The following is a 15,116-nucleotide window of genomic DNA, read 5'->3' as shown; positions in this document are numbered from 1 at the left end:
CCAGGACTCTAAACAAAGCGACGATACAGTTGTTTTTGTTTAGATTTATTTGACTTTATTTCTGTTTGGGTTTATGTATGGTTATATCTATTTCATGGTCGTATTCCGGGAAGAGATCCGGGTTAAACATGATCTTCAGTAGTCCAAGCCTTTCGTCAAAAAGGTGACTGATCACGTGACCGCTGACTCAGGATTATCACTGTAGTCCGACAACGTGATGCTCATCACTGGAGTGTCTGGTTCAAACTCGATCATTTACAGCGTGACGAGCGTGCACTTTAACCACAAGGTTACCCGTCGCCCCTTCTGTCTCTTATATTGAAATTCCGAAACCCAGGGGCGAACGATTGGAAGCTCACATTAGACGGGTCCACCACTCCCTCTGTCACTATCCTAACTGGACGGTCACAGCTTTTCACGGTTCACCTTCACCTTGAGAGAGGGATCACCTTCACCTTGAGAGAGGGTTCACCTTCACCTTGAGAGAGGGTTCACCTTCACCTTCACCTTGAGAGAGGGTTCACCTTCAGCTTGAGAGAGGGTTCACCGTCACCTTCAGAGAGGGTTCACCTTCACCTTGAGAGAGGGTTCACCTTCACCTTCACCTTGAGAGAGGGTTCACCTTCACCTTGAGAGAGGGTTCACCTTCACCTTGAGAGAGGGTTCACCTTCACCTTGAGAGAGGGTTCACCTTCACCTTGAGAGAGGGTTCACCTTCACCTTCACCTTGAGAGGGGTCACCTTCACCTTGAGAGAGGGTCACCTTCACCTTCACCTTGAGAGAGGGTTCACCTTCACCTTGAGAGAGGGTTCACCTTCACCTTGAGAGAGGGTTCACCTTCACCTTGAGAGAGGGTTCACCTTCACCTTCACCTTGAGAGAGGGTTCACCTTCACCTTGAGAGAGGGTTTCACCACCTCAGAGGGTCTCACCTTCACCTTGAGAGGGTTCACCTTCACCTTGAGAGAGAGGGTTCACCTTCACCTTGAGAGAGGGTTCACCTTCACCTCTCACCTTCACCTTGAGAGAGGGTTCACCTTCACCTTGAGAGAGGGTTCACCTTCACCTTGAGAGAGGGTTCACCTTCACCTTGGAGAGAGAGGTTCACCTTCACTTTGAGAGAGGGTTCACCTTCACCTTCACCCTTGAGAGAGGGTCTCACCTTCACCTTGAGAGAGGGTTCACCTCACCTCACCTTCACCTTGAGAGAGGGTTCACCTTCACCTTGAGAGAGGGTTCACCTTCACCTTCACCCTGAGAGAGGGTTCACCTTCACCTTGAGAGAGGGTTCACCTTCACCTTGAGAGAGGGTTCACCTTCATCTTGAGAGGACCTTATTTTTTACAACACCTGATAACGTGATTATTTAAGATAGTTAAGTTTGTAACATAATTGGTATTCAAGAACCCATGCTTGTTTGTGGTAAGAGGCGACTAACGGGATCGCGTGGTCAGTTTCGCTGACTTGGTTGACACGTCTTCGTATGAAAACTGCGTAGATGAATGATCATGATGTTGATCACTTGATTGTCTGGTCCAGACTCGATTATTTACAGACCGCCACCTTACAGCTGAGTGCGGCGTTAAACAACATAAAATAAACAAATAGTTTAGTAAAATCGTCAATAATATCAATCAAAACATCCCATGTGTTACGCTCCCCCCACACAGAGAGGGTGTCAACCAGGGCATCAGTGAAGACGTCAATCAGTGCGTCAATCAGGGTGTCAATATTGGTGCCAATAAGGGTGTCAATCAGAGGGTCCATCAGGGCGTCAGTGAAGACGTCAATCAGTGCGTCAATATTGGTGTCAATAAGGGTGTCAATCAGAGTGTCCATCGGGGTGTCAGTGAAGACGTCAATCAGGGTGTCAATAAGGGTGTCAATCAGGGTGTCAGTCAGGACATCAATCAATACGTCCACCAGAGCGTTAATCAGGGTGTCAATCAGTACGTTTACCAGGGTGTCAATGAGAATGTCAATCAGGGTGTCAGTCAATACTTCAATCAGGGTGTCAATCAATACGTACGTTCATGGTGTCAATCAGTACGTCAATCAGGGTGTCAATCAATATGTACGTTCATGGTGTCAATCAGTACGTCCATCAGGGTGTCAATCAGTACGTCAATCATGGTGTCAATCAGTACGTCAATCAGGTGCGTCAATCAGTACGTCATTCACCAGGTGTCAATCAGTACGCCAATCAGGGTGTCAATCAGTACGTCAATCAGGGTGTCAATCAGTACGTCAATCAGGGTGTCAATCATTTGCGTTCTACCAGGGCGTCAATGACAATGTCAATCAGACGTCCGTTCATGGTGTCAATCAGTACGTCAATCAGAAAGTCAACCGGGGTGTCAATCAATACGTCCGTTCATGGGTGTCAATCAGTACGTCAATCATGGTGTCAATCAGTACGTCAATCAGGGTTTCAATCAATACGTACGTTCGTGGTGTCAATCAGTGTGTCAATCAGTGTGTCAATCAGTACGTCAATCAGTGTGTCAATCAGTACGTCAATCAGTGTGTCAATCAGTACGTCAACCAGGGTGTCAATCAGTACGTCAACCAGGGTGTCAATTAGTACATCAACTCTTTTGGAGTGAATATACTGTAGTCAGCTCACAAGTGGGTCGTGGTGAACTCTGTGACTGTAGATATTAGTACGACCATCAAACTCATGGCCCTTTTTCATTATATTTTATTTCTTTTACTATGAACTTTTTTCAGGAAAATATGTTCATTTCAGAGACTAGTTGTTAGTCTATGGGAACCTTTAATTGTTATTTTCACAAGCGTTCTTGTTTCTATCAAAGATGAGTTTCTCCTGACATCTTGTGAAGGACACACCACTGTTGGAACATGTTATGAAAACTTCTGCCAAATTGCAAACTGGGAAGTTACCATCGCCCTGGTCACATGTCGCATTGCATCCTGAAATAGAAACGGTCGTGTTCACACGGTGTGTCACTAATTTCCCCGATCTAGGGATTTGGTTGGCAGGAAGATGAAGAACACCCCCAACACCCACCCACCCCCGACATTGTATAGCACACACACGCACGCACGCACGCACGCACGCACGCACGCACGCACGCACACACACACACACACACACACACACACACACCACTTGTCCCCAAGAGAACCGATCAGTCGTGGTTTATACCATATGTCAATTGTTTATGGTGGATACTAAACTCACGGGTGAAAGAAACGTCGCCTCGCTTTTTTAACATGTCACAAAACAACAAACTCAGATTTTGGAAATGTAACAATCATGGTCGGCAAATAAATGGATTTACAACATTCTGAATGATGAAAGTGTGAACTACAGATATGAATAATCACTTAGTGTACCATAAAAGAAGAACAAATAATTTTGGTGACGTTTCTTTCGCCCGTGAGTTTACGTGTAAAGCATTATATTGAGGTTCAAAACAATCACCAATCTTCTTAGCTTCGTTTAAACTAAAAACGAAATATCCACACTTGTCTCTAACAATTAGTTTCAGAATTAAAAAATGCCCCCAAACCCATTTACATTTAGCGGATAACAAATGCATGACATATCATATTCTAGGAGTACGTACTTGCATTTATGGGGCCTCGTATGGTGCTCAAGAGGTCTGAAATAACACGAACAAATTAGTCCAATATGTGTGTATCCGGCAGATTTACCACAAAGGAAGCACACTATGGATATAAGCATGCAACATCTTGTTCATAGATTGATTAAATGAAAACCATATAAAAAGGTGTCTATTATTCAAACATTAAATATTTATTGTCAATAAAGAAAATGTTACCTAAACATGTAACTTCAATGCATTCAGTGGTGTTGGACGTTGTGGACGTTGTGGGCGTTTCGGACGTCGTGGGCGTTGTCACGTGGTCATCTGTCTCTGCCCCTGAAAGTAACATATTAATGACGACGTTAGGAAAGCACCTGCACAACGTACAATCAGTTTGTCCAGTCAGCAGTGTTTGTATACAAGAGTTATTTGCCGTACTGTTGCAAAGCTGGGAGGTCACGGCATGAGGACATCACGTGGTTGAAGCTCTTAAAGATGCCGATAGAAGCAGCAGTGTGATGGCAGAAGTACTGGTGTAACCAACCGTGAAGGTCCGGGTTAGAATTGATCTCCAGTAACCCTTGTTTGTCGTGAGAGGCGACTAACGGGATCGGTGGTCCGACCAGTTGTGTAGATCGATGCTCATGATGTTGATCACTGGATTGTCTGGTCCAGACTCGATTATTTACAGACCGCCGCCATATCACTGGAATGTTGGTGAGTGCTGTGACCAGACAATCCAGTGATCAACAACATGAGCATCGATCTGCGCAACTGGGAACCGAAGACATGTGTCAACCAAGCCAGCGAGTCTGACCACCGGATCCCCACCACCATCATTAAAGTGTATATTGATCACCAAGACATTTAATGCTGTACTGATAACCAAAACATGTCAAGATGTATTCAGGAGTGCGTACTGTAGTAGTACAAAGTAGAACAGCATTACAAAAACAGCAGTACCTGTAGCAGGTCCTGTGGGAAGACAGACTTGGCCTAGAGCTGCCTCCACAGGCACACACAGATACCTCGGGTGACATGGTCGAGCAGCACACGGGTGGCCACTTCTGGGAAACTGAAATATAGACGGTATTATGCGAGCATTAAGGACACGAATACGCCAGATTGTAACAGCTGACATCAGTTGTCCAAGTCAACAGCAACAACCCGATACACAGTCACGTCGTGCAACAACCCGATACACAGTAACGTCGTGCAACAACCCGATACACAGTAACGTCGTGCAACAACCCGATACACAGTAACGTCCTGCAACAACCCGATACACAGTCACGTCCTGCAACAACCCGATACACAGTCACGTCCTGCAACAACCCGATACACAGTCACGTCCTGCAACAACCCGATACACAGTCACGTCCTGCAACAACCCGATACACAGTCACGTCCTGCAACAACCCGATACAGAGTCACGTCGTGCAACAACCCGATACACAGTCACGCCCTGCAACAACCCGATACAGAGTCACGTCGTGCAACAACCTGATACACAGTCACGTCGTGCAACAACCCGATACACAGTCACGCCCTGCAACAACCCGATACACAGTCACGTCGTGCAACAACCCGATACACAGTCACGTCGTGCAACAACCCGATACACAGTCACGTCGTGCAACAACCTGATACAGTCACGTCGTGCAACAACCCGATACACAGTCACGCCCTGCAACAACCTGATACAGAGTCACGTCAGCAACAACCCGATACAGAGTCACGTCGTGCAACAACCCGATACACAGTCACGCCCTGTCAACAACCCGATACAGAGTCACGTCATGCAACAACCTGATACACAGTCACGTTGTGCAACAACCTGATACACAGTCACGTCCTCCAACAACCCGATACACAGTCACGTTGTGCAACAACCCGATACACAGTCACGTCGTGCAACAACCCGATAAACAGTCACGTCGCGCAACAACCTGATACAGAGTCACGTCGTGCAACAACTGTATACACAGTCACGTTGTGCAACAACCTGATACACAGTCACGTCCTCCAACAACCTGATACACACTCATCACGTTATCAGCAACAACCCGATACACAGTCACGTGCTCGCAACAACCCGATAAGCAGTCACCTCTCGCAACAACCACGATACACAGTCACGTCGTGCAACAACCCGATACACAGTCACGTCGTGCAACATTACCCGATAAAACAGTCACATCGTGCAACAACCTGATACTGACAGTCACGTTGTGCAACAACCTGATAAGTAGTCACATCGTGCAACGAACTGATACAGAGTCACGTACCGCAATAACCCGATACAGAGTCAGCTGTCGCAACAACCTGATACAACCGTCACGCCGTGCAACTAACCTGATATATCAGTCACGTCGTCACATCCTGATAAACAGTCACGTCCTGCAACAACCTGATACATAGTCACAGTTGTGCAAATAAACCTGATACATACAGTCACATCGTGAAACAACCTGATAAACAGTCACGTTGTGTAACAACCTCTGATAATAGTCATTGCCGTGCAACAACCTGATAAAATCAGTCACGTCGTGAACGAACCTGATAACACAGTCACACCGTAACAAATCCCGATACAGTCCAGTCAAGTTGTGCAACAACCTGATACACAGTCACGTCATCCAACAACCCGATACATAGTCATGACCGTGCAACAACCTGTACCATAAACAGTCAGGTCGCGCAACAACCTGATAAACAGTCATTGCCGTGCAACAACCTGATACACCACACGCCGTGCAACAACCCGATACACAGTCACGTCGTGCAACAACCTGATACTCCACAGTCGTCGTCACGTCGCCGTGCAACAACCTGGCAACACTCAGATACACGTCATGCAACAACCCGATACACATCATCAACGTCCTCCAACAACCTGATACCACAGTCACGTCCTCCAACAACCCGATACATCGTCAACGTCCTCCAACAACCTGATACACAGTCACGTCATCCAACAACCTGATACACAGTCACGTCCTGCAACAACCTGATACACAGTCACGTCCTGCAACAACCCGATACACAGTCACGTCCTGCAACAACCTGATACACAGTCACGTCCTCCAACAACCCGATACACAGTCACGTCCTGCCAACAACCTGATACACAGTCATCACGTCATCCAACAACATTCATATACAGTCACGTTGTGCAACAACTAGATACATGCACGTCGTGCAACAACCTGATACACAGTCACATCCAGCAACAACCAGATACATCAGTCACGAAACATCAACAAATCCTGATACCACTCACCTTGTGCAACAACCAGATACACAGTCACATCATCCAACAACCCGATACACATCCTGTACCAGTGCAACAACCTTATCCACAAGTCACATGCACGAACCTGATACACAGTCATCTCTACCACTGCAACAAACCTGATACACAGTCATGTCACATCCAACGAACCATTACAGTCACGTCCACTCCAACAACATTATCCATAAACCCGTCACGTCGTGAAAGAACCCGATACATCCTGTCACAATCTCTAATACATTAACAACAATCCGATACACATCGTCAACGAACCGTCAAATCCTGTATCATCTCCTCCTACCACATTCATATCGTGAACGAACCGTCACATCCTGTACCACTCTCTTACATTATCCACAACCCGTCACATCCTGTACCATCCTGTACCACTCCTACATTATCCACAACCCGTCACATCATGAACGAACCGTCACATCCTGTACCACTCTCTTACATTATCCACAACCCGTCACATCGTGAACGAACCTGTCACATCCTGTACCACTACCTCTACATTATCCACAACCTGTCACATCGTGAACGAACCATTCACATCCTGTACCACTCTCTTACATTATCCATACAACCCGTCATATCGTGAAACGAACCATCACATCATCCTGTACCACTCTCCTACATTATCCACAACCCGTCACATCGTGAACGAACCGTCACATCCTGTACCACTCTCTTACATTATCCACAACCCGTCACATCGTGAACGAACCGTCACATCCTGTACCACTCTCCTACTTACATTATCCACAACCTGTCACATCATGAACGAACCGTCACATCCTGTACCACTCTCATTACATTATCCACAACCCGTCACATCATGAACGAACCGTCACATCCTGTACCACTTACTCTTACATTATCCACAACCCGTCACATCATGAACGAACCGTCACATCCTGTACCACTTCCTACATTATCCATACAACCCGTCACATCATGAACGAACTGTCACATCCTGTACCTTTACTTATCTACAACCTACATTATCCATCAACCCACAACCAGTCACATCGTGTCAACATTACAACGAACCGTCACATCCTGTACCACTCTCTTACATTATCCACAACCCGTCACATCGTGAACGAACCATCACATCCTGTACCACTCTCTTACATTATCCACAACCCGTCACATCGTGAACGAACCGTCACATCCTGTACCACTCTCTTACATTATCCACAACCCGTCACATCATGAACGAACCGTCACATCCTGTACCACTCTCTTACATTATCCACAACCCGTCACATCGTGAACGAACCGTCACATCCTGTACCACTCTCCTTACATTATCCACAACCCGTCACATCATGAACGAACCGTCACATCCTGTACCACTCTCCTACATTATCCACAACCCGTCACATCATCCTGAACCAACCGTTACATTATCCACAACCCACTCTCACATTATCCACAACCTGTCACATCATGAACGAACCGTCACATCCTGTACCACTCCCTTACATTATCCACAACCCATCACATCGTGAACGAACCGTCACATCCTGTACCACTCTCTTACATTATCCACAACCTGTCACATCATGAACGAACCGTCACATCCTGTACCACTCTCTTACATTATCCACAACCTGTCACATCGTGAACGAACCGTCACATCCTGTACCACTCTCTTACATTATCCACAACCTGTCACATCATGAACGAACCGTCACATCCTGTACCACTGTACCACACAACCTTACATTATCCACAACCTGTCACATCACATTAACGAAACCGTCACATCCTGTACCACTCCCTTACATTATCCACAACCCGTCACATCATGAACGAACCGTCACATCCTGTACCACTCTCCTTACATTATCCACAACCCGTCACATCGTGAACGAACCGTCACATCCTGTACCACTCCCTTACATTATCCACAACCCGTCACATCGTGAACGAACCGTCACATCCTGTACCACTCTCTTACATTATCCACAACCCGTCACATCATGAACGAACCGTCACATCCTGTACCACTCCTTACATTATCCACAACCAGTCACATCGTGAACGAACCGTCACATCCTGTACCACTCCCTTACATTATCCACAACCCGTCACATCGTGAACGAACCGTCACATCCTGTACCACTCTCTTACATTATCCACAACCCGTCACATCGTGAACGAACCGTCACATCCTGTACCACTCCTCCTTACATTATCCACAACCTGTCACATCATGAACGAACCGTCACATCCTGTACCACTCCCTTACATTATCCACAACCCGTCACATCGTGAACGAACCGTCACATCCTGTACCACTCTCTTACATTATCCACAACCCGTCACATCATGAACGAACCGTCACATCCTGTACCACTCTCTTACATTATCCAACTCTTACATCACATCATAACGAACCGTCACATCCTGTACCACTCTCTTACATTATCCACACAACCCGTCACATCATGAACGAACCGTCACATCCTGTACCACTCTCCTTACATTATCCACAACCTGTCACATCATGAACGACGAACCGTCATCCTGTACCACTCTTTACATTATCCACAACCCGTCACATCATGAACGAACCGTCACATCCTGTACCACTCTCCTTACATTATCCACAACCTGTCACATCATGTACGAACGAACTCACATCCTGTACCACTCTCCTTACATTATCCACAACAACCTCTTCACATCATGAACGAACCGTCACATCCTGTACCACTCTCTTACATTATCCACAACCCGTCACATCATGAACGAACCGTCACATCCTGTACCACTCTCCTACATTATCCACAACCCGTCACATCATGAACGAACCGTCACATCCTGTACCACTCTCCTACATTATCCACAACCCGTCACATCATGAACGAACCGTCACATCCTGTACCACTTCCTACATTATCCACAACCTGTCACATCATGAACGAACCGTCACATCCTGTACCACTCTCCTACATTATCCACAACCCGTCACATCATGAACGAACCGTCACATCCTGTACCACTTCCCTTACATTATCCACAACCTGTCACATCATGAACGAACCGTCACATCCTGTACCACTCTCTTACATTATCCACAACTCCGTCACATCATGAACGAACCATAACCTCACATCCTGTACCACTCCCTTACATTATCCACAACCCGTCACATCATGAACGAACCGTCACATCCTGTACCACTCTCTTACATTATCCACAACCTGTCACATCATGAACGAACCATCACATCCTGTACCACTCTCCTTACATTATCCACAACCCGTCACATCATGAACGAACCGTCACATCCTGTACCACTCTCCTACATTATCCACAACCCGTCACATCATGAACGAACCGTCACATCCTGTACCACTCTCTTACATTATCCACAACCTGTCACATCGTGAACGAACCGTCACATCCTGTACCACTCCCTTACATTATCCACAACCCGTCACATCATGAACGAACCGTCACATCCTGTACCACTGTACCACTCCCACAACCATTACATCATGAACAACCGTCACATCCTGTACCACTCCACATTATCCACAACCTGTCACTGTACGAACCGTCACATCTGTACCATTCTCCTATTATCACAACCCGTCACATCGTGAACGAACCGTCACATCCTGTACCACTCTCTTACATTATCCACAACCCGTCACATCATGAACGAACCGTCACATCCTGTACCACTCTCTTACATTATCCACAACCCGTCACATCATGAACGAACCGTCACATCCTGTACCACTCCCTTACATTATCCACAACCCGTCACATCATGAACGAACCGTCACATCCTGTACCACTCTCCTTACATTATCCACAACCCGTCACATCATCCACAACCCAACGAACCGTCACATCCTGTACCACTTCCTTATTTATTACATTATCCACAACCCGTCACATCCTGAACGAACCGTCACATCCTGTACCACTCCATTACATTATCCACAACCTGTCACATCGTGAACGAACCGTCACATCCTGTACCACTCTCCTTTACATTATCCACAACCTGTCACATCGTGCACGAACGAAACCGTCACATCCTGTACCACTCTCCTGTACTTACATTATCCACAACCCGTCACATCGTGAACGAACCATCACATCCTGTACCACTCTCTTACATTATCCACAACCCGTCACATCGTGAACGAACCGTCACATCCTGTACCACTCTCTTACATTATCCACAACCCGTCACATCGTGCACCTGTCCGTCACATCATGCACCTGTCTGTCACATCATGCACCTGTCCGTCACATCATCCACATCACAGACACATCATCCACCTGTCTGTCACATACTCCACCTGTCTGTCACATCATGCACCTGTCCGTCACATCATGCACCTGTTCGTCGCATCATCAACCTGTCTCTGTCACATCATCCACTTGTCTTCACATCATGCAGCTGTTCTTCGTCACATCATGCACCTGTCTGTAACATCTTGCACCTGTCTGTCAGCATCATCCACCCTCACAGACTCATCCATCCACCTGTCTGTCACAACTCCACCTGTCTGTCACATCATGCACCTGTCTGTCACATCATGACCACCTGTCCGTCGCACATCATGCACCTGTCCGTCTCATCATGCACCTGTCTGTCACATCATGCACCTGTGTCGGTCACATCATCCACCCTCACAGACAATACATCATCGACCCGACAGACGTGACAGCCGGACCGGACACGGACAGACGGACCGGTGGAAGGAAAATGGACCAGTGGAAGGACAGGACGATGGAGGAAGGACGGAACACGGATCGACACCGGAATACGGACACCGGACAGATGGACCAGCGGACGAAACACGGACGGACCAGGATGGACCGGACCAGTGGAAGGATGGACCGGACGGCGACGGACCGAATGGACGTACGGACGGATGGAGGAAGGACAGATGGAAGGACGGCACGACGGTAGACGGACAGACGGACCGACGCATGACGACCAGGAATGGAGGAAGGACGGTAGATGGAGAGATGGAGGCGGAGACGGACCGGACCGGACAGACGGAATGACGGTAGACAGGAAGACAGATGGACCAGATCGCCGGAGGCGGACGGACAGAAGAGGACCGGACCGGTGGAGGCACAGACCCGAGGCAGACGATGGACAAGATGACGGGTAGACGACAGACAACGCGGACAGACAACGACGACAGACAGCCGGCGGAATGACGCGACAGACAGCGACGACGACGACACGGACAGACGGAGGCGGCAGACGTGGACAGACGAAGACGGACAGACACGGTAGATGAAGACGGACAGACAGCGGATGGAGGACGTGGATGGCCGGAGGACAGACGGACAGACGAATGGACAGACAGCGGCGGAGGAAGGACGGAGATGGACAGACACGTGGAGGCATGGAACGGACAGATGGAGGCGGAGGAAGGACGGTGGATAAGGAGATGGAGGTGGATGGACAGATGGATGGAGGGTAGATGTGTGGACAGATAAAGGCGTAGGAGGAGGACAGGTAGATGTGTGAGTGAGATGGAGGCATGGGAGGGAGGACAGGTAGATATGTGGTGAGATGGAAGCGTGAGAGGAGACGGGTAGATGTGTGGGCAGATGAAGATGTGAGGAGGAGGGTAGATGTGTTGACAGATAAATGCGTGGGAGGGAGGACAGGTACATGTGATGGACAGATAACAGCGTGGGATGGAAGACAGGACAGACAATGGTGGACAGATGGATGCGATAGGAGGATGGATTTGGACTTATAACTAGATCCTCTGGCTAGAGTGACCATTTCACAATTCAAATTATTTTGTTATTTTCGTTTGTGTCATAATGGGACAGAAGCTTAAGTCTTATGAATATTGTAGGACTGTTTAATGACATCCGAGTGAAGGATCTTAGTCATTCGAGGTCATATGAGATTCTATGCTCAAATAGTTCACCTAAATCATGTTTTTGTTTCATTTTGCAATAGTTAATGTTAACACATGTTTATATTGGAGTTGAATCTGAATGAATCACTGACAAACAGTAACAATAATTACATACTGCATTAAAGTGTATTCTGTTGAAGCAAACAACACTGACCATGTAAATCATGTGATACTATAACCTTTATCATTATGTTCGCAAAACTTTGTTGCAATACTTCAATTAAACATTCCACATTAAGATTCTATGTTTTATTTATCTGCAACCCACTAGCATGCAGCCATACACGGAGACGGGGAGCCTGAAAGAATGGTGTAATAGCAACTATAGAATCCTGGAAGGGACATTGTCGCGTTGTCGGCTTTTTGGCTTTTGGGCCTTTTTCACACATCTTAGATGGGGCGACAATGCGACAACGCGACATATTTTGACCTTGAAAATGGTCGCTATGTCGCAATGTCGCCCTTTGGAGGAATAGCAAAATATTATTCAAAACGCGACATGCGACATCGCGACAATGCGACAAATGGCCGAAATGTCGCGTTGTCGCATTGTCGCATTGTCGCGCTTTGGTTAATTTTGCCTCATTTTGCTTGTTTTTGAGGAGACAACGCGAAAATGCGACAACGCGACAAGGTCCCTTCTCGGATTGCACATGTCGCACACAAAGAGCTATTATGAATGTATGATGTACGCACTTGGGCAGAAACCTTCCAGTCAAAATGTCACAATAAGTATTGCAATATCTCTTAAATTATTGCAATATATCGCAATATGAGAATCAGGGCAATATTCAGCCCTACAAGTCAAGCGTCCTACCTCCCAGTGTTTCTCCAGATCCTCTACGGTGAACGTGACAACGCCCGACCGGTTGCTGCTCAACACCTCTGTAGTGGACACTTCACATCCGCCAGTCCAGCTGTTCCACCGCAGAGACTTGCAAAGCTTTTGGTACCAACATAACCGCTTACAGGCCTCTTCTGAAGGAAGCAACCGCTCTGTGGCGACACCTCGTTCCCACACCACCGACACCAACAACAGCAGCAAAGACACCAGCGTCCATGGAGTCATCGCAGCAGCAGTAGCAGACGTCGTCTACACAGCAGGGCACACGCACACGATTCTACATGACTCCTCGCTATGGTTTGATAGTCGCTTAACGTGCAGCTTATTAACATCCAATGTACGGTTTTGCAAGTAGACATAAAACCTTCATGGAGATGAAGGTATTGTTGGACAAATTAACATTTGACGACTACATATCAAGTTGCAGTCAAAACAACAGTCACTGCTCCAGTAAGGCGGAGTTTTGTGTGTCCCTGTGACAATCACGTGTAGTCATTGGTTGCCTTACTGCACGTTGCTCAGACACGCCTTCCTGGCACCCTGTGTTCAGACAAGCCATAAAATATTACATGGTCACCTTGACACGCTGTCACACTCAATTCAGTAAAGGATGAATAAACTGTAATGTGATTCTGATTATGTTGTTCATTGATGTCGTTCCGGGAAATACATACGGCTGACAAACAACAGCTCTGGCAGACATATAGTTACTGTTGGTGGTCAACTGTTGTGGGAGGCTGGCACATACGCAGTCAGCTGATAGTGGTGTGACGGACACATATTCAGCTGTTGTTGGTTTGACGGACACTTAGTCAGCAGCTGATGGTTGTGTGACTGACACGTGGTTAGCTGTTGAGGGTCTGCCGGACAACACGTATTCAGCTGTTGTTGGCGTTGACGGACACGTGGTTGTGTGATGTTTGTTTTGATACATACAGTCAGCTTGTTGAGACGATGGAGGTGCTAGTCATTCATGATGCAGTTTACAGCAGCCATTTTAACTGTAACCAGATACTGGTCACTGGTAACGACACACACACGAAGGCCTCGGACTCCGGATAGCTCAAGTATACACACTGAAGAAAATATTGCAGTACCTATGATTTTACTCCCATTAAGCCAATTATATTCATAACATACACAATACAACCAGAAATTATTAAGAATTTAAAGATTGTAATTTTGTTATTTTTCACTCATTACTCACATGTTAAATGTGAATATTAGCAAAACATAACTCCAGATTCAAAGACAGGTGAACAGTTAGTATTTTGTCAAGTCACCATGGACAGCAATGCAGGCTTCAATGCGGCAGGTCATACTACTGATCAAAGAAGTTAGAAAGTCGTGGTCCATGCTGTCCCAATATCGGACCACCTCTTCTATCATTTCAGCAATATATGTCAGATTTCTCTTATTGACACTTTCCTTCATAAGTCCCAAAACATTTTCTATTGGATTTTAGGTCAGGG

General features: G+C 46.8%; 1 protein-coding gene and 2 long non-coding RNA genes across 4 annotated transcripts; 1 reads left to right on the top strand and 2 right to left on the bottom strand.

Moving 5' to 3' along the window:
• Positions 1–802: 802 nt before the first annotated feature.
• Positions 803–1,244, bottom strand: LOC124276016. The gene is made up of 3 exons (XR_006898390.1): positions 1,225–1,244; positions 1,021–1,137; positions 803–896 (listed from the first exon to the last, which is right to left on the bottom strand). It is a non-coding gene; the product is annotated as an uncharacterized LOC124276016 (long non-coding RNA).
• A 574-nt stretch (positions 1,245–1,818) lies between these two features.
• On the top strand, positions 1,819–2,675 carry LOC124276015. Its single transcript, XR_006898389.1, has 3 exons — positions 1,819–1,831; positions 1,929–2,156; positions 2,208–2,675. It is a non-coding gene; the product is annotated as an uncharacterized LOC124276015 (long non-coding RNA).
• A 16-nt stretch (positions 2,676–2,691) lies between these two features.
• Positions 2,692–14,116, bottom strand: LOC124276014. Of its 2 annotated transcripts, XM_046711657.1 has the most exons (5): positions 13,618–14,116; positions 4,539–4,650; positions 3,810–3,911; positions 3,594–3,696; positions 2,787–2,934 (listed from the first exon to the last, which is right to left on the bottom strand). In XM_046711657.1, exons 1-5 carry the CDS (start codon positions 13,867–13,869, stop codon positions 2,916–2,918), a joined length of 588 nt encoding a protein of 195 aa, XP_046567613.1. In that variant the 5' UTR covers positions 13,870–14,116; the 3' UTR covers positions 2,787–2,915. The 2 variants fall into 2 exon arrangements, with proteins under 2 accessions (XP_046567612.1, XP_046567613.1); XM_046711656.1 differs by lacking the exon at positions 3,594–3,696 and having other exon boundaries at positions 2,692–2,934; positions 13,618–14,109.
• Between the last annotated feature and the right edge of the window lie 1,000 nt (positions 14,117–15,116).

The sequence above is a fragment of the Haliotis rubra genome, unplaced genomic scaffold, assembly GCF_003918875.1.
Source record: "Haliotis rubra isolate DU_JTF1 unplaced genomic scaffold, ASM391887v1 Scf2047, whole genome shotgun sequence".
Classification (NCBI taxonomy): Eukaryota; Metazoa; Mollusca; class Gastropoda; order Lepetellida; family Haliotidae; genus Haliotis; species Haliotis rubra.
The sequence above is the reverse complement of the archived record's forward strand: the minus strand, read 5'-3'. Positions and strand labels throughout refer to the sequence as shown.